Below are 21,200 nucleotides of genomic sequence, written 5' to 3' on the forward strand. Positions count from 1 at the left end.
CTCTGCTACCAGGAGTTACCGCCTCCCCACGCCAAGTGATCCTTTCAGTTGCTGGGGCCAGGGTGCTGAGCTACCTGGCCATTCCCACAAGCACAAGCATAGACTCACAGCATCCTCAGGTGGTGGAGAGAACGATCATTTTGCTCCAGCCAAGGGCCCTTATCAAACTTGACATACTCGATATCTTCTAAAACCTAAAAGAAAAAAGAACATCACATATTAAACTGGGTTCAACTCAACAAATATCTATTAAGAGCCTACTAAGGACAAGGCATTGGGCCAGTCACACCCCCCCACTCCGCCCCCCCCCCAATCCAAGCACACTGTTTGCCCCCAGAAAGCTTCCATCCATCTGTACCTGGTCAGGAAAGACTTTCTGAGGAGGGGCCCTTGAGCTGGGCCAGGGAGGAAACCACTCTGAAACCACCAGAAAGTGAGTTTCCTGTATTCCAGAGAGCTCCATTATTCACTAGTCCAACAGAATGAACTGAGTAGCTAATAGCTTGGTCAACAAAGGTATGTCTTCATCTGATGACAAGCCTGGTTCATGTCAGGTCCAAATCCTTTCCTCAGTTCTTATGCCCACGATCTTTTGCCTAAGAGAAGGTGATACCCCACTTTGGTGAGGGGGCCAGCCAAATGCCCCAGGGCAAGGAGGTCAGCCTGGCTGAAGAAGTGAAACACGGGAAGGAGACACAGCACGTGCAGACAAGTCCTTAACCCTGATCTCCTCTTGGGTCCCACTGGAGACAGCCCAGGATCCCTGGGAGGAGCCGGGCTTCCAGCCTGGTACCCTCAGCATTTTATAGATGAGGCCAGGCAACAGCTCTTGTAGTTACTGTAGCCCCCCAAAATTCCTGTCACCAAAGCCTCTGGCTCTGTCAATTGGTTCAACATCAGAAACTGCTATCATTTTTCCAATAGAAACAACATGAAAGAAGAGACTTGACCATCTGCTTTGCCCCTACACCTAAGGACCTTGCCGTCTGACTCTCCTGGAGAGCTGGGACTGTCTTGGATTTCCAATGCTCTGGATACAGTAAGAGCTTTCTAAATGCTTCATTCACTGCTATGACTCAGCCTATTTCCCCAAGGTGGAGGCAGTCCCAAACTGTAATCTGCATCCACTCTCTCCCACTTATCTCCAAAGATCAAGATGAGGCCTACCCTCGCTCCCACCTCTCCAGCCTCCAGCAAACAGGTTTCCCTATTTCCCACCCCCTACAAACACACCCAAATCTCTGTCTTCTTACTTTTGGTGCCAAACCCCTGGAGAAGGTAAGATATCATCCATCATGCTCCTTCTGCATGAGCTCTCTAGTCCCTTGTGATCTGGCATCTGTCCACACCTCTCTCCTAAAACTGGGACCTCAAAGGTCACCAATAACTTGAGTCCTTTCTGGAGCATGAGCCCAGTAATCATCTGCATTTCCTCACCTGATTAGAAGGAGCCTCCCCCCCCCCCCCCCCGCCCCGAGAGCTTCCAAGAAGGAGGCGGCAGTGTCTCCGGCCCCTGCCACAGTGTGCCAACCCCAGTTCTACCTCAACCATACCCAGGCTTAGCCCTTCCAGAAAGACACCAACTGGCAGTAAATGGATTTTCCTTTTCCTTTTTAATAAAAACAAAGCAACAGTGCCTAAATGATCTGCAAATTCCCTGGTCCTAGGGAAGGAGGCCACTGGCTGAGAGTCTGACCTGGGCCAGGCCACTTACCTGTGGGCCTCAGGTTTCAAATCATCCAGTCCAAGCCAATCCACTCCACATTGATTTATGTACTGGAGAAAAATTAATAAAAAGGAAGCCAGTCCTTGGGCTCAAAGAGCACACAATCTGATGCAGCAGAGTGGGCCAAAAGCTAGTTTCTAATCTCTATAGGGGAAGGTTTTGGGAGATAGTCAGTAGTCCATCTCCCAGCCCTCCATTCAGAGAGCAGAGGAGACTGAGGGAGGTGGGATCAGTCAAGGCTTCAGTGGGTCTCGGGTTGGGGACTTTGGAGGTGATGAGCCTAACCTGGGAGGTGAGGGGCACCAGGCAGGGCAGCCGGTGCAAGAGGAGAGAAAGAGAGAATGTGTGCCTATATGTGTGCCAGCCCTCCTAACCACTCTGTGAGGGAGGCACTATTTATTAGTAGCCCCATCCTGCAGACGAGGAAATGGAATTATCTGACATTCAAGCATTTAAAATGTGAACTCGGAATTTAACCACAAAAGGCAAAATTAAAAGTTTTCAATGAGATGGAAAACAAAAATTTCTCCAACTATTTTAACCCTTACCTTGTCCACATCCTTTGCTTCCTTTGCCGTATATTGTAAAATCTCACAATTTGCACTATGAAAAAAACAGACAGATTCAGTTCAAAAAACACTGATAATGTGTAACCTGACAAAGTCCCACCACCAAAGACTCCCCCTCCTTCTCTGATGCAGGAGTGAGCCCAGTGCCAGGCCCAGAAGCCAAATCCCCAGCTGAAAGAACAGGAAAGCCGCCTGGACCCTCTGACAGTGAGCTCTCTCCTCTCTCAAATGGCCCTCTCTTGGTCCTCAGGCTTCCTGTCTGTCCTCCTGCCCCAAGCGACCAGACTCTTCCCCTGGACACTCACTCCTCCCTGAGGTTGTCCGGAAAGCCCTCATCTGGGTATGGGCTGTAGCGCAGCGTGGTCCTGGGCCCAGTCCTCTACTCTCCTCCCCTGGTACTCATCAGCACCCATGGGCTCCACCATTATCTCCATGCAGATAACCCTAAATGTGTGGCCTTCATCTCCCCCATGAACTTCAATCTCCCATTTCGTAGGACCTGCATATCCCATAGACACCTCAAACTCAGCTGGTCCAAAACAAAACTCATTCCCTTCCCCCCAAATCACCCTTCTTTCTTCATCATGTTGTTGTTTCTGTCAAAGGCAGCATGTAAGTTCGCAACCTAGGAGTCACCCTTCACTGCCGGGGCTGGTTCATGCATCACCTCCACTCCAAGTCTGGGTCAGAAGGAGGGGGGAAAGGGCAGCTGCTCGGAGCAGGCAAGGGCTGTACCATCACTGGAGAAGGGCGGCCACAGCTGTGTCCCATGAGAGGACGTCTCATCACATCAGGAAGGCTGAGGGACCTCATCCTCCCAGAGGATACCCACTCACTAATCCCAGAGCCCTTGAGAGCATGGCCGGTAGCCACTCTGGGGAGAGCAGCTCTAGCCCCCTGCCCAGACCCAAAGTTACAGAGGGCAGCTGACGGACTCAGAAGACCTGAGGTCAAAGGTCACTCTGATGCTCGCTCTCTAGCACAAGACCTTGGACAAGCTCCTCTCTCAGGGCTTCAGTCTCCTTTAACTGTAAAATGTGGGGATCGGATCAGATCAGACAGAATGTGAGAAGTCCATCCCACTCTGGGTCTCAGACCCAATGAGCTGCAGTAGCAGAAGAGACTTCCATCCCAGGAGTTCCCCAAGTAGATGAAATCCTGGGTTTAAACCCAAAAAAACCCCAAAATGAGATTAATTAAAGCTAAGAAACAGAAAGCAGCAGATATGCTAGTATCAAGTGCGTGGAAGCGACACATTTTTGAATCTTTCAACACATTTACAGGCAGCATCTTCTACCTCAAAGGCCCTTCCAGGGGCTCAGAATCCCTGTTCTGAACGCCCACAAAATCTTGTACTCCTACCTAGTACCTTCAAAGGACCAGCATTCATGAGAAAACGACGCACTGGTATATCTGTGACTGCTTTAAAGCAGACACACACCCAGGTTGGCTGACCCTCGAGGGCACTCCCAGGGCAGGGAAAAAGATTCTTAGTTCCAAACACCTAATTATTATGTCAAACCATTTGTACACTGGGAATAGGCTACAGCCCTTAGAGACAGGTACTCCCTCCGTCCATTCATTTCCTTCCACGGCCTGGCCTTCCTCCTGTCCCTTCCTCTCCAGTCATATGCAAAGCTCAAGGAATGCTGAGGTTCTTGCTGTCCAGTCCTGCCTGGACATCCCTATGTAGGTTGGGTGCCCACGTCAGGAGGCCCTAAGCCAGGCTGTTTTAATAATAACTCTCTTGGACTTACTAAAGTTGAACTGTTTACATTCCTACATGGAAGGGTGACATTTGTAACTCATGAGACCTTTCTCAGTATCAGGGTAGTTGAAGGGAAGATACATACATATAGATATGTATCTATATATGTATATCTACACATATATGTATATCTATATCTATCTATCTATATACATATATATGGACAGAAGGCACAGGATGAGTTGAATATGAAGGGATGATATAAAAAAAAAGAAATTAAGAGGTGAGAGAGGAATATATTGGGAGGAGAAAGGGAGAGGTAGAACGGGGTAAAGTATCTCACATAAAAGTGGCAAGAAAAAGCTGTTATAATGGAAAGGAAGGGGGGTAGGTGAAAGGGAATGAATGAATCTTGCTCTCATTGGATTTTGCTTAAGGTGGGGATAACATATACATGCAATTGGGTATCTTAACCTACAGAAAAGTGGGGGGAAGAAGATAAGAGGCAGGGATAGAAGGGAGGGCAGACTAGGGGAGGAGGTAATCAAAAGCAAACACTTTTGAAAAGGGACAGGGTCAAGGGAGAAAACTGAATAAAGGTGGACAGGAGAGGATGGAGGGAAATATAGTTAGTCTTTCACAACATGACTATTATGGAAGTCTTTTGCATAATGATACATTTATAACCTATATTTAATTGCTCGCCTTCTCAAGGAGGGTGGGTGGGAAGGAAAGAAGGGAGAGAATTTGGAACTCAAAGTTCTAAAAATAAATGTTAAAAAAAAGTTTTTACATGCAACTGGGAAATAAGATATACAATGTGGTACAGAAATCTATCTTGCCCTACAAGAAAGTAAGGGGAAAGGGGATGGGGGGGAGGGGGGGTGACAGAAGGGAGGGCAGACTGGGTAAAGTGGCAATCCAAATACACATCATCTTGGGGTGGAGGGAGGGTAGAGATGGGGAGAAACTTTGTAATTCAAAAAACCTTGTGGAAAAGAATGCTGAAGACTAAAAATAAATTAAAAAATAAAAAAAAACCCTCAAAAAAACCCCAAAACAACCACCCTCTTGGGCATCATACACTGACAGTAATTACCACCTACATCATGGCCACACCCTATTGCAAGGCTGCAAAGCTGCACTGGCACCTGGAAGGCCATCAGCTAGGACCTTGTCTGTTAAAGCCATGAGCTGGGTGGGATGTGAGGGTCCTCCACCCGAGGGCACATGGGAACCCCTGACCCAAGGTGGAGCTTACAGAAAAGCCACCCCAGAACTGGGCCAGAGCTCACTAAAATGTCCAGAAACGGCAGCAGAGCAACCTGAATGTGTGCACTTCAAATGCCAAGTCAACACAAGCCTGGGCTCACATCTTCAACCCAAAAGAAATCAGGGGAGTCCCTGCTATCAATGCAACTGACAAACTGGTCAATTTAAAATGGAAATGGCCCCAGGGTCATTCAGGCCAACAGACAGCAGCTTACTTGGGACAAAGTTGGCTGTGTGAAGGTGAGGGCTCAGGGGTACATGGGAGAGCAAGCTGTTTGACTGACCTCATTTCTGGAAGGAAGGTTTTCTTGTAAGCATTTTCAATGTCCTGTAGGTAGGCAGCTGTGATTTTCTTTTCATGGGCCTAAACCAACAAAAGTGAGACGTGACATGTGGTTACAGCAGATGAAGCAGGAAAGCTGGTCCATCAACTATCTGTCCATCTAGTCTCTGCTCACAAAGACCAGACAAGCCCGACTGATCTAACCCTGCTTGCCCCCGTCACCACAAAGCACATCATGAAGGACAGGGGAAAGGCAAAGACTGTGAATTCTGAATTAACTGCTTCTCTCTCTCCCTTTGTCTTCAGGCATTTGCTGGGTTGCTTGGAATCAGTCTATTAGGAACCAGAGAAATGATCTAGCCCCACTCTGCTCCTAAAGCGGGGTAGTGGAGGCTGGAGCCTCCACCTCCTGAGCGCCAGCCCTGCCACCTCTGGCCCCATATTTAAAGCTAAGAGGCAGGGTGAGGGGTCACTGAAGGCCCACTCCCAGGAGGATAAGCCATGACTACTTTGCTCAGTAAGCCTTCTCACTGGCCACACAGCTGGCTACTTCAAATACACAAAGGCAGGCAGGCAGTCCTAGGAATGGTCACATAAAGTGGGCCAAGTCTTCCAAGAGGACCAACGTGTAGTCGGGAGCTTGTTTTCTATCACCAACTAGACGGTGCAGTGGTATGTTGGTAAACCACAGAAGAGATGAGGAAAAGGACCAAAAAGGAGAGCAGAGGACCCACTAAATTCCCAGCCACTGACTGACATGCTAAAGTCCCAAGTCTTTACAGGGGGCCTGCCTTTAGGGCCAATCCAAAGTCCACTTTTGCCACAGCAAGTGGAAAGGAGGGACATGGAGCTCCAAAGATGGATGCCGTTTGTGGCTTTGAGCTCCCCTGAGGCCCAGAGAGCCCTTCTCAGAATCCAGAAGGTCGATGGACTACTTGCTACATCTGCATTCCAAAAGAAGGGAAAAGGAACAGATTCTCGGCCACCTCACAGATCAGGACATAGGACCCACTATGGGAAGATGAAGGGGAAGGGAGAAAACTAAAAAATGATGACCCTGAGACTGGCCCTCGTATCCCTCCAGGTGACACACGGTGTCCATCCCTCACAGTTTAAGCTCTCCAGGACACTGCCCTTTGAGACAAAGTGAGAGGGTTGGAACAGAAGGTCTCTGCTGATTCTCCGAAGTCTAGTATGCCAGGGTCCCTCAGAAATAAAAGGATGAGGGACCACCCACCTCCCCTAAGTTACCAAGCCCTAAGGGATGGCAGTGAAAGAAGCTAGAAGCCCACAGAGCCCCTGGACAGCTCCCAGGAGGGATCCCCTCCCCCCAAGGCTGGGGGGTGTTTCTGCAGCCCTGTGTGTCAAGCGGGCACTTCTGGAGAGTGGGCACAAGTGTGAGTAAAAGAGCACCGTGGTGCTAAATGACTTCTGAACAGTCACAGTTACAGGAACAACAGCAAAGTGAAGTGAGATGCGACTTGGACAGAAAGGCTGGGTTACATTTCCTTTCTCCTGAATCTTCTTCAGGATCTCAGGAACAGGTACATCAATGTATATGATCAGGTGAGGCGGCAAATACTGTGGGGCGGTGAGACGTTTGATTTCCTCATAGTGCTCCACACCTGGGGAAAGGGAAGAGAAGTCAGTCTGAGGGGAGCCGCCTGTGACTTAGCTCCTCATTTCCTTGACCCTTCCGCACAAGAGGAGCACAAGTGCCTGAGGACACACAGAACTGGCGAAGAATGATGTGCTCAGCCCTTGCCTTGGCAGGTTCTGCAGACGAAGGAGATGCGAGTCAAACCCCCACTTATCAAATGTCCTCAATGGTTTGCAGACTTCAGTGGATATACACTTTGGTCAAGTAAACACAGAATCACCCAAACAGCTCAAGGACTCTTAAAGGAGCTTAGGCTCATTTGTACAACTAAGAGATGCTTGATGACAACTGCTCAAACATCTAACATTTTGTGCTTCCATTTTTTTTTTCCACATAAAAGGCCCCCCAACTCCAGAGCTCTGGCTCACAGACAGAGGCAGAATTCTGGGAAAAGCTCAAGGCAAATTGCTGAACCTTTCTGGGCCTCAGTCTCATCTGTGAAATGAGGTGGTCACACTTGATCACAATCCCACCACGAGGCCTGGCCCAGGAAGAGAGGGCTGGCTGTGGAATCGGAAGGATGTGCTGCTGAGTTCTGTAACTCCGAGGCTCAGGCTCTCATGTACAAAAAGGTGATGACCTGACTCACAGGGCGGTTGTGAGGCTGCACAGGACTAGGTCAGAGGTGGGGAACCTGTGGCCTCAAGGCTCTCTAGGTCCTTGTTTGAGGCCTTTTGGCTCAGTCCAAGTTTTACAGAACAAAGGCTTTTATTGAGGGGCATTGTTCTGTGATGTCTGGATTCAAAGGGATGCACCTGAAGACCTAGAGGGCCACACATGGCTTTGAGGTTCCCTACCCTTGGGCTAGAGAAACATCAGCTGGGATGGTTCAGCAGATCCCAGCATTGGCATAGAAAGGCGGTGGGCACAACCCTTCGTTCTGTGGCCCATAACGATACCAAAGGGCTGTTCCAGGCCTTCCCCGGTCGGAGGAGTTGGGCCTTCAGACACAAGAAGACCACTTTCAGAATCTAGGAACAAGAACTTCCTCACGTGGGAGGCAATGAAGTGGGAGCAACATGGCAACCAGCCTCACCCCAAGGTCAGGAGCCACAGGAGAAGTGCAGCAGGCACAGAGTTTACTCGTGGGTTGCATACCAAGGGAGGGAAAAGAAAACTCCCAAGCTCTTTCTACAAAATAAAAATGGCAGGTCCTTGCTGCCCTTCATCAGCTGACACCACACTAGGAGAGTGAAGACAGAGGTGGAGACAGGATGTGCACACAGCCAAGGCGGGGAGCCAAGGGAGCAAAGAAGGGGTCCAGAGGTATATGGGAGAATGTTGGCCCTGGAAGGATGGGTCCAGGAAGGTGGGAATAATGAGAAAATACCTCCCAGGCCCTAGAGAGAGAGAGGATGTGACAAGGAGGGGAGCAGCTCTCTGCCGGCCCAGATAGTCCATCATGGCTCACTGGGCTTGGCCAGCCTGCTCCAGGCCCCAACTTGGAGCCCTGTCTCCCCCAAGCACCGCCCCCTCCCATCTGCCTTTTTTCACTCCACAAAAGAAATGAAAACAAAGCCCCCAAGGTGGTAGCAGAACAGATGCATCTGAACCAAATGGCCCTTTCCATTTCCCTGGTTCCTACTGGGACAGTGCCAGACATTCAAGGTGAGCATGAGAGCATGAGGTTCCAGTCCAGGGGTTCCTAACGTCCTGCGGCCGGTGAAGCTTAAGGACCCCTTCTCAGAGGCCAGGGTCCAAGCACCGTTGAATGACCACCTCTGACTAAAAACGTCCTAGAACCTGAGATGCGGTCAACAAAAAGAAAGAACGAGAAACCACAAAACTGAGACAGTCAAGAAGTGAAACCGTTCAGCACGCCTGATCCCAAACATCCTACGAGGACTCTGCTGCTGGGCTTCTCCCATAGGACTCTGTGAGCATGCCCGCGTGGATGTGGGAACAAGGAAGCTTTCCAAGGACGGTGCCTACTTACACTGTTTTCGGATGAATCCTTGCTTGAACATGGCCTCCGTGAAGACAAAGTCACTGAAGATGGAGCGCTCCAGAACTACACCCTGCCCTGTCATCACAAAGAGAGTGGCGCTATTAGGGCCACTGACCAAGGACAACCGGCGAGGGTTCCCAGCCTCCCCAGCAGGACATTGCTGGCCCCTTTGGCCACCTTGGACAGCCAGACCAGAAGCCCAGAGAAGGGGCTCTGAATCCTGCCCTGACACTCCAGCTGGCATGCTCCAGTTTCTTGGTCTGAAAAATGGCATCACTGACTCTTACCCTAACCAGACCACCCTCAACGTGCTGGGTACAGAAAAGAGGTGGAGGGCTTCGTCAGCCCTAAAACACCATGTACATGAGAAGTGCTTGGCCGGCTTTACACCCATGATTTCACCAGGGGAGGAAATGCCTCCCGCTAGTGCCGTTCAGCACCTTCTCTGCAACCTTAAGGGATTTGGGGAAGGGAACGTGGGGGAAATGACAGGACCAGGGTCACACAGGCAGGACGTGGACCCAAGTCAGACTGGCTCAGAGGCCAGCTGTCCATCCCTTAAGCCACAGAGCTTCTCTATCACTACCATGAGTTGAAAAGAATGACCGTCTCTGGGCCACTCAGAAGAGCAGCATGTGAGGTTAGAGATCCTGTGACTCCAGCATTGACCATACCTAAGTAGGAGTGGCTGTCACTAACAACCAGCCAGCTCCATCATTAAGGGAGGGGCACCACGCCCATCTACAGCACAGAGCTTCCCTCCAGATGTGCAAGGCCTGACACAATGGAAGAAGTGGGCTCACAAAACAAAGTGTCCTTCCAGATAAAAGAAGCAGAGCTGTTCCCAGGATCACAAGGACTCCCCTCCTAGCCCAGCACACTGAGGCCCCACAGATGCAGGCCCTCTCCTCAGTGCCTTCCATAGTGGGTCTACAGCCCTGGAATCCTCCCCTCCTGCCTTCTGTGGTGGGTCTACACCTCTGGAATCCTCCCCTCCTGCCTTCTGTGGTGGGTCTACACCTCTGGAATCCTCTCCTCCTGCCTTCTCTACGCATGCCCCCTGTGAGCTTGTGAGCAGAATCCCGGGGCTCCCGACCTGTGCTCAGCAGGTGGTCCAGGGCGTCCGAGTACTGCAGGAGGCGGTTAGCATAGAGCCAGGACTGCAGGCGGTAAGCATTGCCGTCATTACTCCTGGGGTCATCATAAAACTTCTCCAAGCTGCAGTTGCCCCCCAGCTCCAGACTCAGGACAGTCCCATCGCCTGAGTTTTTCTCCGAGTAATGTATGTCAGCTTCAGGGAAGTGTTTCAAACCTGGGGATGGAAGAAGGGAAGTTACCCCGGCACGTCCTTCACCTAGAAGAGGCGCGGCTTGGCAGCGCTCCTGAACGAGCCAGACACAGAAGTCCCCTTTCTTGGCCTCCCGGCAAAGCAGACCCCACAGCAGACGCCTGAAGCTCCCGAGACCTGGGACAGCACGGGGTGGGGGGAGGGCTTCGCTCGGAGACAGGAAGGATGGGGACCACGAGGGCCTACCTAGCTTTTCGGCCAGCTGTCTGGCCAGCTCGCTTTTTCCAGAGCGGACGTTGCCCTCCACGGTGATCACTTTGCTTTTCTCCGTGAACCTCTTTGTGGTTCTCTCTCCAAGTATGTAAGACAGGAAGCCGTAGCGTTGCTGGTACCGCAAGCCTGTGTGGATTCCTGCCTGAAAAACACAACGTCCAACGACGAAAACATGAACGTTCAGGAAGGAATCTCCAATTCCTCAACTCCGCTTACCGCTTCTGATGTACACTTATTAAACGCCTACTACACACAGGGCGCTCTAGGAGGACAGGCCCTACCTTCCCAAAGGTTTTATGGGCGTGGGGGAGGGGCGCTCTGACCCACGCGGGCACCTGTGTGCGCATGTGCGTGTGTTTGTGTGCGCAGCCTCATCACAACACAAATCAACCCACAAAAAACAGGTTCGAGGTATAAAAGAAAACGCTTTGTGAGGTCTGGGAGAAAGGTGTCTGGCCTGGGTGGAGGAATCGGCGCTGGAGATCCCCAAACACGTGCAGAGAGCGCCCTGACCCGCGGGGAGACACAGGAGGCAGCTACTGAGCTGGGGGGGGGGGGAGGGGAGGGGGGTGAGGCTTCACCTGCGCCAGGCCTAGAGTCAGGAAGACCCAGGCTCGCATCCGGCCTCAGGGCCTCAGACGCTTCCTCGCTGGGTGACCCTGGCCCAGTCACTGCACCCTCTATGCTTCAGTTTCCTCATCTGTCAAATGACCCAGGGAAGGAAATGCCAAGAAAACCCCAATGGGGTCACAGAGAGCTGGACAAGCCTAACAACACGAAGGTGGTGGCACGGGGAGGGGGGGAGGGGTTGAAGCAGGACCCGCTGGGGGAGGGGGGTCCCCTGGTCCGCTGAGGCCGGATAGCGCCCACGCGTCCTTCCCCGCCTGGGGACCCCCACTGCGCAGAAGCTCCCCGAGGCCGCGGGTCCCTAAGGCTGTGACCACAGGGCCGCGCCTGCGCCCCGCTCCTGCCTTGCCCCTGAGGTCCCAGGGCTCCGGGCGCAGGGAGAAACTGAGGCGGGGGCTCAAGGTCACCGGGGGGCCCAGCGGCACCTGACCACTCACCGCCCGTGAGGCGCCCACGGCCCCGAGCCCGCGCGCCGACACCGACAGAGACACGGCCCAGGCCGTGTGGGGCCTCAGGAGAACGACAGCCATCGCGTCCTCAAGCCCCGAGGGCAACTTTTCCGGGAAGTGGCCTCCGCGGCCCTGGACCTGTACGGATCCCGGTGCCTTCCGGTGTCGCCCGGAAGTGACGTAACGAAAGTGCTGCAGGAGGCGGAGGCACCAAGGAAAGGAGGGGCGGGGCTGGGAGCAGGGGGAGGAGAGGGGCGGGGCTGAGAGCTTGGAAGGGAGGAGAGGGGCGGGGCTGAGAGCAGGGAACCATGCCCTACCTGACAGCCTCCCAATTCCTGAAGCTGGCCAGCCAGTCCTCCAGGATGCAGTTGCTCCTGACCCCTCCCATGCCATGCACTCTGGCTATGCCCAGAGGAGGTCTGAGGAGGGCAGGGAAGGTGCCCGATTGCCTTAGCTTTTGGAGGGGAGGGCTGAGCCTGCCACCCCAAACACATCCTTCTCCCCAGTAACTTACCTGTACCTGCCTTCTTACCTCATACATGTCAGGCATCTCTTTCTGAAATGCCACAGTGAGCCCCCTTCCGATTCCCAGCATGTCAACATCCCCAGTTGTGCCCAGTGCCAAGGGGCACCTTTGTTAAGCTTTGTGTGCCAGCGACTACCTGACCGCTCGCTCTGCCTGCAGACTTCAGCAAGGGCTGGTTTGTGGCAAACAAAACAGATATCAGAGACAAGACAGACGGAAAAGTCGGGCCAATAAGGGGAGAAGGGGAGGGCATGGATAGCTCCACAAAGTTGGGGAGGAATTGTAGAGCACAGGAGAAGGGCAACCTGGGAACCTTCCTCGTGAAGGGTGCCAGCTGACTGACCACAGCACAGACACGAGAACAATCCATACCCTCCCAAGCAGCATGCCTCATCCTAGGATGCCCAGGGCCTGCTGCCCTCCCCCCCCCACCCCCCCATGCACAGCCACAGATGACTGGCTTCCACAGGCTTTCCTGGAAAGTTCCCGGGAGACAGAGAGAAGCAGCAGGCTTGAATCCACCCTCTGCATCAGAGCTGCTGAAGACTGGTTCTCCAGGCCCCAGCAAGGATGGAAAGGCTGGGCCAGCAGCTTCCTCCAAAACAGATGCGGATTTGGTTAGAGCAGAGGATCAAAGGGGCCTTAGCCAGTAAAAGGTGATGTGGAGCCTGCAGTCTGCTCCTCCCTGGGTTTCCCAGGCCTGGACCCCTTTCACAGCCAAAGCCCAACCCTTCTGAACTTTCCCCCCAAAAATACAGATACATTTCTTCACATAAGACATTTTAATTTAGTTTCCATAGTATATTTGGGGGATGGGGTGAAGGGGAAGGATCACAAAGCTTCCTTTGCTCCAGCAAATGGATCATTGGAAAACCAAGGCCAAAAATTTTAAAGTGGTCCATTTCCCCTTGAAAAGCAGCAATTTTTTGACTCTCCCATGACGAATTTTCAGAAAAGGAAAAGTCACCCATGACACACCACTCACTGCCCCAAAAGAAAAGCAGCTCCAACCAGTCAGAGCAGCAACTACTACCTTACACCTTAGAGGCACATTCTAAATACCAATCTTGGCACATGGGGGCAGGGGGAGGGGAAAATCTCTGGCTTCTCATCAGCAAATCACATCACAGAAGGAAAACCCAGAGGGCAGTTCAGGAGAAAGCTGGAACATGGCACCAGACATAAAGGGAAAGCTGGACAATGCAAAGGGGGTTTGTCATTCCCTACTCAGGAAATCCCAGTGCTTATTTCCTATCCCAGAGGCTTCCAGAACACTTGCTGATCATCCTTCCAGCCAAAGGGACCACATGTGGTTTGATGGCAAGGAGAGCTGACCCAACCTCTTAGTGAGCAATCACCGCAAGTACAAAGGGGCCACATTCCCACATCGGCCAGAATTCATAAAGGACGGCCAAGCCTGATTTTCACAGGGTTGAGGGATGGGCAGGCGGGGGCGGGGGGGAGGCTCCTCTCCAGTTCCTACATGATAAGACGTGCTTATTAACAAGGGACTCATCTATGGTTCCTATGCTGCTAACTGATCAGCAGTGCTTCCCTTAGTCACACCATGCTTTACCATTTAGACCCTCTCCAAAGAGCCCTGAAAGACCTCTATGAAGCAGACGAGGCTCCGAATTCCACGGCTTTGCTTGTGAGAATCTGCACCACTGGTTTTACAGGTGTTATCATGGACATCAGGGACAACATCTCCTTGGAATCATCCCATCAGCATCATCCCAGGAAAGGGTCTCCACCTTGTGGTTTAAATGGCCATTTACTTTATCCATAGCTGCCAGCAGTCTTTGCAATACCAAGAAAACAACAGGCTTATTTCATACATTCTTTATTTCCCAGTCTTCACCACAGAAGAATGTCAAAACTCAGCCAAGCAGAATACCGAATGTCAAACTACTACTAACTGAGAAAATGACCCAAATGAACCAAACGAACAAGAGGCTTATTTGAACTTTCCCAAAAGGCAAGAATGGAGGACAACCAGAGAGACGGAGGCATTTAGGATACCAGAAAAGTGGGAAACCGTTTTTCAAAATCCCACCCACTGATTGCTACATGGAAAGCCACACTATGGAACACTGGTGGCATCACTTCTAGCCTTCCAGTCGGTTCTCCAGGTGACGACTCCTGTCTAGCTCTATTTTTATGTCAATGACTGCAGGATCATGACTCTAAGATAATGGATTAAACTAAGTTAAAAAGGAAACCATTTAATGTGTGAAAGAAATGTTACAGGAAAAACAGGTAAACAGGCAGTATGAAGTACAGAAAAAAACTGTCTGGCAGCAGGTGGTCAGGGCTGCTGCTGCTGCACTCTGTGCTGGAACCCATCTTAAGGGAGCGTCCCCAAAAGTCTGCAGAGACTCTGGGAATGGGACTAAGTAGCCAGGGAGAAGAGGGGGTTAAAAACTGATCCATCAACCAATGAGGTGACATGTTTATATCACCCCCCGTCTTCACTCCAGAAGTCAAGAATGCCGACGTCAAGCTAAGTGTTACAGGGGCCTCCAAAAACCACAAGGTCTGCGAGCCCTGGCCCTCAAAGAAATGTCACAAAGCGGTATGTTTGCATACAGTGGGTCATTTCTGATAAAGTGCATTTACCTCACCTAAGGCAGAGAAGGCTCTCAGCACAGGGGCTTGGGTCTGTCTACACTGCTGGCCAACTTTCCTGCCAGCCAGTCCTATCTTCAGAGGGAAAAAGTTGTCCCACTGGATCACCTGAATGGACTGATCATTTCTGTCCCTGAGCTGACTCAGCGAGTAGCCCTAGGTGGATGAACACAGGGCGGACATCCCCTGCCATGCTTTCCACGATGCCTCCTGGTCCCACTCACAAGCCCTCCCTTCCTCCCTCCCATTCAGGCCTAACACTGAATCATGGCAGTCAGTGGGTCAGTGCGTGGTGGGTCACAGCTGGCTTCTTGCAGAGCCCTGCTCTGGTGCTATCTGAAAACGCCCACATTGATGGAAAGTCCTGCTTCTGGTCTATGCGGCTTCTCCTGTACGTGCACTTCCGCCTCCCTTTCACCGCTCTCCAGGTGGACAGGGCTCTGCAGCTGGACTGCCTGGCGCCTGGGACAAAAACAGAAAATGCCTCTTGGACGCTGTGGAACATTTTATACCATTTTATATCATTTCTGTAATTTCAATAAGACTCAGAGCCTGAACTGATTAACCAGAAGAAAAGCCTGACCCTAACAGTCTCTTTGCTCTCTCAGTAAACTCAGAATAGCTTTTCTCTGTTAGCAAGGTCAGATCCAGCTGACCCACGAACATTCCTTTCCCTGTAACCATTAAGGGATGAGACCCTAACCCTGAGAGACTGCCTCGCTTCATATTCTGCGGGTATATACTTTAACTGACCTTTGTCAACACTCTTGTCTTTACAAACCTATTCTATTAAGCAAAATCCTCTTCTTGTATCATGGTTAAACACACATAGGAATCATAAAAGTGAGGTAACACAGACTTCTGAGCCTGCTAAAAATAATGTATATAAGTTTTCTCATTCCTTTGTTCAGGCAGTCAGATTCAGGTCTGACTCCATGCACGCATGTATCCGCTAAGTTTAAAGGGAATGAATGAATAAATAAGCAATATGATTTTTTTTTCTATCACCTAGCTTGTTTGCCTCCTTTAACCAAACTTTCAGGTTTAACAACACTGACACCCATCTGGCTCCCGGAGGCCAATGCCCAGAATCCTGCTGCCCCGTAGCACCCACCTGGCTCCCTCCCCAAGACCTCCAGGGCCCTAGCTGCACCTCCAACCTCACTGGACACACTTCCCTGTGCTCAGACTCTGTGCTGAGAGAAAACTTGACTTTTAAAGGGCTTGTCTTCCCATAATCTGGTAGAAGTTTATAAAAAGTGAGTTTAATTAAGCCTCATGATGACCATTATGTGAACAAAACATGAAGAATTAGGATGCCTCCTTGCCAATCCACTGTGCTCCCTCTGAGTGACCTTCCAGAAATACAACCGCCATTCAGCTTGATCCCCAAAGTCACCGTAGTGAACCCTGGGCATTGTGCAGGAGCTTCCGCAGACTTCTGGCTCCAAGCCAAGTGGCCAGAAGTACCCGCCCTGGCTAGTCTTTCCTAGGATGGAGCCTGAGCTGAGCCCCAATACCTTCTCCTCTTTCCCCCAAAGAGCTTGGTCTGATTCTCTTTTCCAATATCATCTCTCGGGGTACTGAAGTCCCTGTTGTTGTCCACCAGGAGGTTCTGTTGGTCAAAGCAAAGAACAATTATTGTCTTCCAGTAGAGCCTGGTTGGGGTGACCGCCAGCAGGAGAGGAAGGAGGCAGTGCAAGAATGATTACTTCAATTAGAGGAATCACAAAACCAGAACAATCTAAATTCTAAAGACACATGGAATGTGTTTCATCATTTCAGTAGTGTCTGACTCTCCACGACCCATTTGGGTTTTTTTGGCAGAGCTACTGGAGTGGTTTTCCATTTTGTTCTCTAGCTCATTTGACAGAGGAGGAAACCAAGGCAAGCAAGGTGAAGCGACATGCCCAGGGTCACACGGCTAGGAAGTATCCGAGGCTGGACTTGAACTCTGGAAGATGAGGCTTCCTGACTCAGGCCCAGGGCTCTGTGCACTATGGCGCCACCTAGCAGTCCCTTATGGAATTTAGATAATATGAAAAATAGTAGGGAATAGTCTTTTAGGGTCTTTAGTACCAAAGGGGAAAAAAAAAAAAACAGTCTTTGGTCCTAAAGAGCCTAAAAGGCTCTGCCCACTGATGTCAGAGACAAGCTCAGCTCTTTCTGGTTCCATCCTTCCCAGCCTAGAGGAGGGCAGCATGGCGGACAAACAGACCAGACAGCCAAGTCCGGTGTCCTTGGCCGAGCCCCAGACTCCGTCTTCCTCAGGTCCTTGCCAAAGTCGATGCTGCTCTAGGGTTGGGTCACCCATACTCCCTCTCCCAGCCCTGCCTCTCACTCTCTCACTCACAGACCCCCTTTCCGAGAGTCCCTGGGTGGGCAGCAGCCTCAGGCATTCCCAACCACCCTCTTTCCTCCTCCTTCTCTGGTTCTCACCTATGTTTTATTTATCTATGCCCTGTTGCAGTAATCCTGGGGAGAAAGCTCTATCTCAGAGATGGGGGGGCCTTGTCCAGGGTCCAAAGTCAGGACCAGAACTCAGGTCTCCAGACTCCAAAAGCAGCTGTCCTGCCGGAGCTGGCCCTCGACTGTGGCCGAGTCTGTTGGAATCCCTGGCCCGCTGCTCCTTTCAGACACATTCATGAGCAGGAGCAAACGCTGCAGACACTTGGGCTCCACGCTAAAAATAAAATGGTGGGGGGTGGGGGGTGCCTTTTTCCTCCCAGACCCAATGAATCAGTCTGTGCTCACCTTCACACCAATAATATCTCCATCTTTCAGGTAATAAGGTGCGATCTGCAGGTTTTCCTGCTTTTTCTTCTTTTTCCTCTTGGAAACCTGCTGGTCCTATGAACAAGGAAAGCCGTCTGAATTGGTGAAGTAAGAGAGGCCCGGGGAGGACTCTTCCTACTCCACTCCTCAGCCGCAGAGGACCCTGCTCTACGGCCTGGCCGCTAAGATGACAGAAGGTGGGCCCTGCGTGCATCAGTGTGCCCCCAGGCATTACCCAGCTAGAGATGGGCATCCACTCAAACTTCTCAGGAAAGTACTTGGCGATCTCAATGCTGTCCACAGGGAGGCAGTAGTGGGCAGCCACGCCCTGTCGCAGGGACGCTGCGGTGCACTCATTCACCACGTCCCACACAAAGTCCATGGTGGGGTAGTAGGCCCTCTCCCCAGGGATGCCCATCTGGGTCCTTAGCAGCATGTCCTTGGGGCTGTGAGAAAAAAGAAGCAGAGGGCATCTTTAAACCCACTTCTGCTGTGGATGTGCTTCCCTGCCTCGGTTTTCTTCTCTGCTAAATAGGATAATAGTAAGCCCCATCTCCCAGGGTGGCAGTGAGGCTCAAGTAAGAAAACAGATCTAGGTCAGCTTCACGGTGGAGAACCCGTGCCAAAGGGAGTCCAAGTCTGGCAGAAGAGCCGTCCCTGGCCAGGCCTCAGGACGCACCCCTTCCGCAGCATACCCGACAGCACCCGACCTTGATCAGGATGCTCCAGGGTGGGGCCCTCACCTTCCACCCTCCACTGGCTGAGCTGCCCACTCTGGGCTCATCTCCCTGTAACAGGTTTCCAGCCCTTCTCCACAGTGAATACTCCCCAATCTTGCACTGTGAGGCAGCCCCTCACTGTTGGTGCCCACACTCTTATGTCCTTCCCTCTCCCTGGCTCCTGCACTGCCGCACCCCCAGGCCCGTATCACCCACAGCCATAAAAACCCTCAGCAGACTTTGTCTCCTTTAACCCTTCTCCCTTTTACCGCCAACCTTCCCCCTGGGGCCACCGTGGGCCCTGCGCCATCAACCCCGGATGGATAGAGGGCCCACAAAGCTCCACCTGCATGCTTCTGGCCGAGCGGTCAGCAGCACTGGCAGCATCACTCCCTGTGCACCTGCTGCTCTGCCCATGCCCCTCCCTCCCCACACCCAACCACTCTCAGCAGGCTCTCCCCCCGCTCGGCCCCCTCCTCCAGGTCCTCTCTTATGTCATAGGCCTCCATGAGACAGCAACCCCAGCATATGGGACTCCCCATCCCCTTTTCTTCCTGGCACTCAATGACAGTGTCTGAACTCAATGCTCCACCTCCCAGGTGTTTCCTCTCTCTCACGCGCCTCCTCCAACAGGAAGCCGAACTTGGCTGGCCCATGGCCAGCACTCCTGTGCTTCCCACTGCCTTTTGTTTGCGATGCTCTATTTCCAGGGCCCAGCACAGCCGGCGCTGGACAGCTGTGTGTTTCAACGAATCAAAGAGTGGTGCTGGCGCTGCACCCCCTCCAACCCTGCTCTGGCCTCTGGCCAGCTGGTCATGCTGGGGGCCTCCTCATCCCCTGTGTGAGCAGAGATGTGTCCACTGTAGAAGATCCTGGAGCCCACAGTGAGGGGAGCCCAGGGGCCACTGGGAGGGTCACCTGAAGCCTTGGTCTGCCCTGTTCTGTGCTCCTCTGTCTTGCCTATGACTTCACCGGGAATGGCCTCAATGTGTGTGCCCATCTTTCCCAGGGAGGAACAGAGGGGCCAGCGGGAGAGGCCGCCCCATTCCATCCTCCTCCCCCACAAGATCCTGCCATCTTCTCCCAACGCAGGCACAGCCATCTATGCTGAGATCTGTCCTCTTCTGCGCTGTTCCATTTCCAGCTGTAACAGCTGACCACGGCCCGATGACAGGTAGGATGGTCTCGGCTCTCCAGTCTCTTCCAGCCTGACGCTGGCTCACATTTCTACTTCCCACGGTTCCCACCAAGCTCGCCACCACTGGCCACACTGTCTCCCACACTGGCCACCCGACTGTGCCCGCGGTGTTTGCCATGGCCAGGGCTGGCCAATTCTCTTCCTCAATGCAAAACCTAGAATGTAGAGGCCAGAGGCCGCGAGGTTGCTGCAAACCTTTGGCGGCTGTCATTTCTTACTTGGGAGCCATGTTCTTTGCTCGCTGTCCCAGTTCCTGAGCCAGTGCTTAACCCACACCAAGCACCAGGCTGGTCAACAAGAGGGTCCAAAGGGGTTACTTCTCAAGTTTCTCCTCTTGTGCATCCTCTGTGACATGTGTTGCTCACTCCCTGCTGCACACTGGGACCACTCAGGCATGCTAAGAAGCCTTGCACCGTGGGGACCAAGAGGAAGCAGGCTTCCCTCTGTGCTACCGTGAACGGCTTTGAAGTCAGAGGGCCTCTGATACTGACTAGCCAGCTGGCTGATGCTAGGCAGTCACTTGGATGAGGCCTGACCCCCAATCCCCATCAAAACAGTCCCTGCCACGACCAACAGGAAGGAGATGGGTTTCATCTATTTCGGGTCAGAACCAGAAGGGACTCCTCTTATAGAAGCACCAGGACCCACGGGGCCTCTTAGCGGGATGTGACTAATTGCATGAGCCACACCCACAATGGACAACATTGCTTCCAGAAGAAAAACAAAACGCTTTGAATGTCACATGTACTGACTCAGAAAAGAACAAGGGGGCGAAACCTGCCCTTGGGGTAGAGAAGGACCACCAGACAAGCGCTATCAATTCTATGAGGGATTCACTGGCCAAGCAGAAGGGAAACCAAGTGAACAACATGGGGAAAAATGAGGTGTATGTGAGTGCTTATGTGTATGTGCACGTGTGTGTAGGCATGTGCTGTGTATGATCATGCAGTAAAAATGCATTTTCTGCATGTGTGCTTCTGTACTGCTGCACGTGTGTGTATGTACCGTCTGGCATGCATGCGTGTGTGTGTATACCACCGTGCACATGCGTGTATGTGCCATGTGGTGTGCATGTGTGTATTACTGTGTGGTGTGCATGTATATCACTGTGCACGTGTGTGTATGTACCGTGCGGTATACATGTGTGTGCATCACTGTGCACATGTGTATGTGCATGTGCATGTGTAAAGGCAGTGGAAATTCTTACCCCAAGGTCTCTCTTTTCTGCAGAGGCTCTATGCAGATCTGAGTCCTCCCTCCCACTTTATACTCCCTGGTAAAAAAAAGAGAGAGAGAGAGACAGAGAGAAAGAGAAATCATGTGATGTGTGACCACCCCATTTCTGTCTTTCATTCTGCCACTTTAACCACATCAAAGCTGTTTGTGCCCAATCAGATCATTAAGCATTCCCCAGGGGGCTTCAGTCGGGCACACAGATGCTCACAGCCCTGTTCACATGGGCTGAGAATCTGGCAAACCTCAGCGGCTCTGAGCAAAGTCTAGTGTGCAACTCACAAAGTGAAATGGCCAGTAATGGGCCCCCTCTTAACA

The 21,200-nt window shown here is 51.9% G+C and overlaps 2 protein-coding genes across 2 annotated transcripts in view; both read right to left on the reverse strand.

Annotated features, from left to right (window-relative positions):
• Window positions 1-11,962, reverse strand: part of NDUFA10 (NADH:ubiquinone oxidoreductase subunit A10) — a 53,538-nt gene extending 41,576 nt beyond the window's left edge. The window contains exons 1-8 of the mRNA XM_036768535.1: window positions 11,792-11,962; window positions 10,701-10,869; window positions 10,263-10,478; window positions 9,155-9,241; window positions 7,062-7,183; window positions 5,560-5,639; window positions 2,275-2,329; window positions 109-194 (exon numbers count right to left, since the gene is read on the reverse strand). Of these exons, the coding sequence (XP_036624430.1) occupies window positions 109-194; window positions 2,275-2,329; window positions 5,560-5,639; window positions 7,062-7,183; window positions 9,155-9,241; window positions 10,263-10,478; window positions 10,701-10,869; window positions 11,792-11,884 (908 nt within the window). The 5' untranslated portion in view covers window positions 11,885-11,962. The remainder of the gene's footprint in view (window positions 1-108; window positions 195-2,274; window positions 2,330-5,559; window positions 5,640-7,061; window positions 7,184-9,154; window positions 9,242-10,262; window positions 10,479-10,700; window positions 10,870-11,791) is intronic.
• Window positions 11,963-14,156: 2,194 nt separating this feature from the next.
• USP40 (ubiquitin specific peptidase 40) overlaps window positions 14,157-21,200 on the reverse strand; it is a 61,679-nt gene continuing 54,635 nt past the window's right edge. Inside the window, 5 exon segments of the mRNA XM_036766347.1 lie at window positions 14,157-15,419; window positions 16,478-16,572; window positions 17,712-17,807; window positions 17,968-18,178; window positions 20,857-20,922. Coding sequence (XP_036622242.1) covers window positions 15,290-15,419; window positions 16,478-16,572; window positions 17,712-17,807; window positions 17,968-18,178; window positions 20,857-20,922 — 598 coding nt within the window. The 3' untranslated portion in view covers window positions 14,157-15,289.

This window comes from Trichosurus vulpecula, chromosome 7, assembly GCF_011100635.1.
Source record: "Trichosurus vulpecula isolate mTriVul1 chromosome 7, mTriVul1.pri, whole genome shotgun sequence".
In the NCBI taxonomy this organism is placed as follows: Eukaryota; Metazoa; Chordata; class Mammalia; order Diprotodontia; family Phalangeridae; genus Trichosurus; species Trichosurus vulpecula.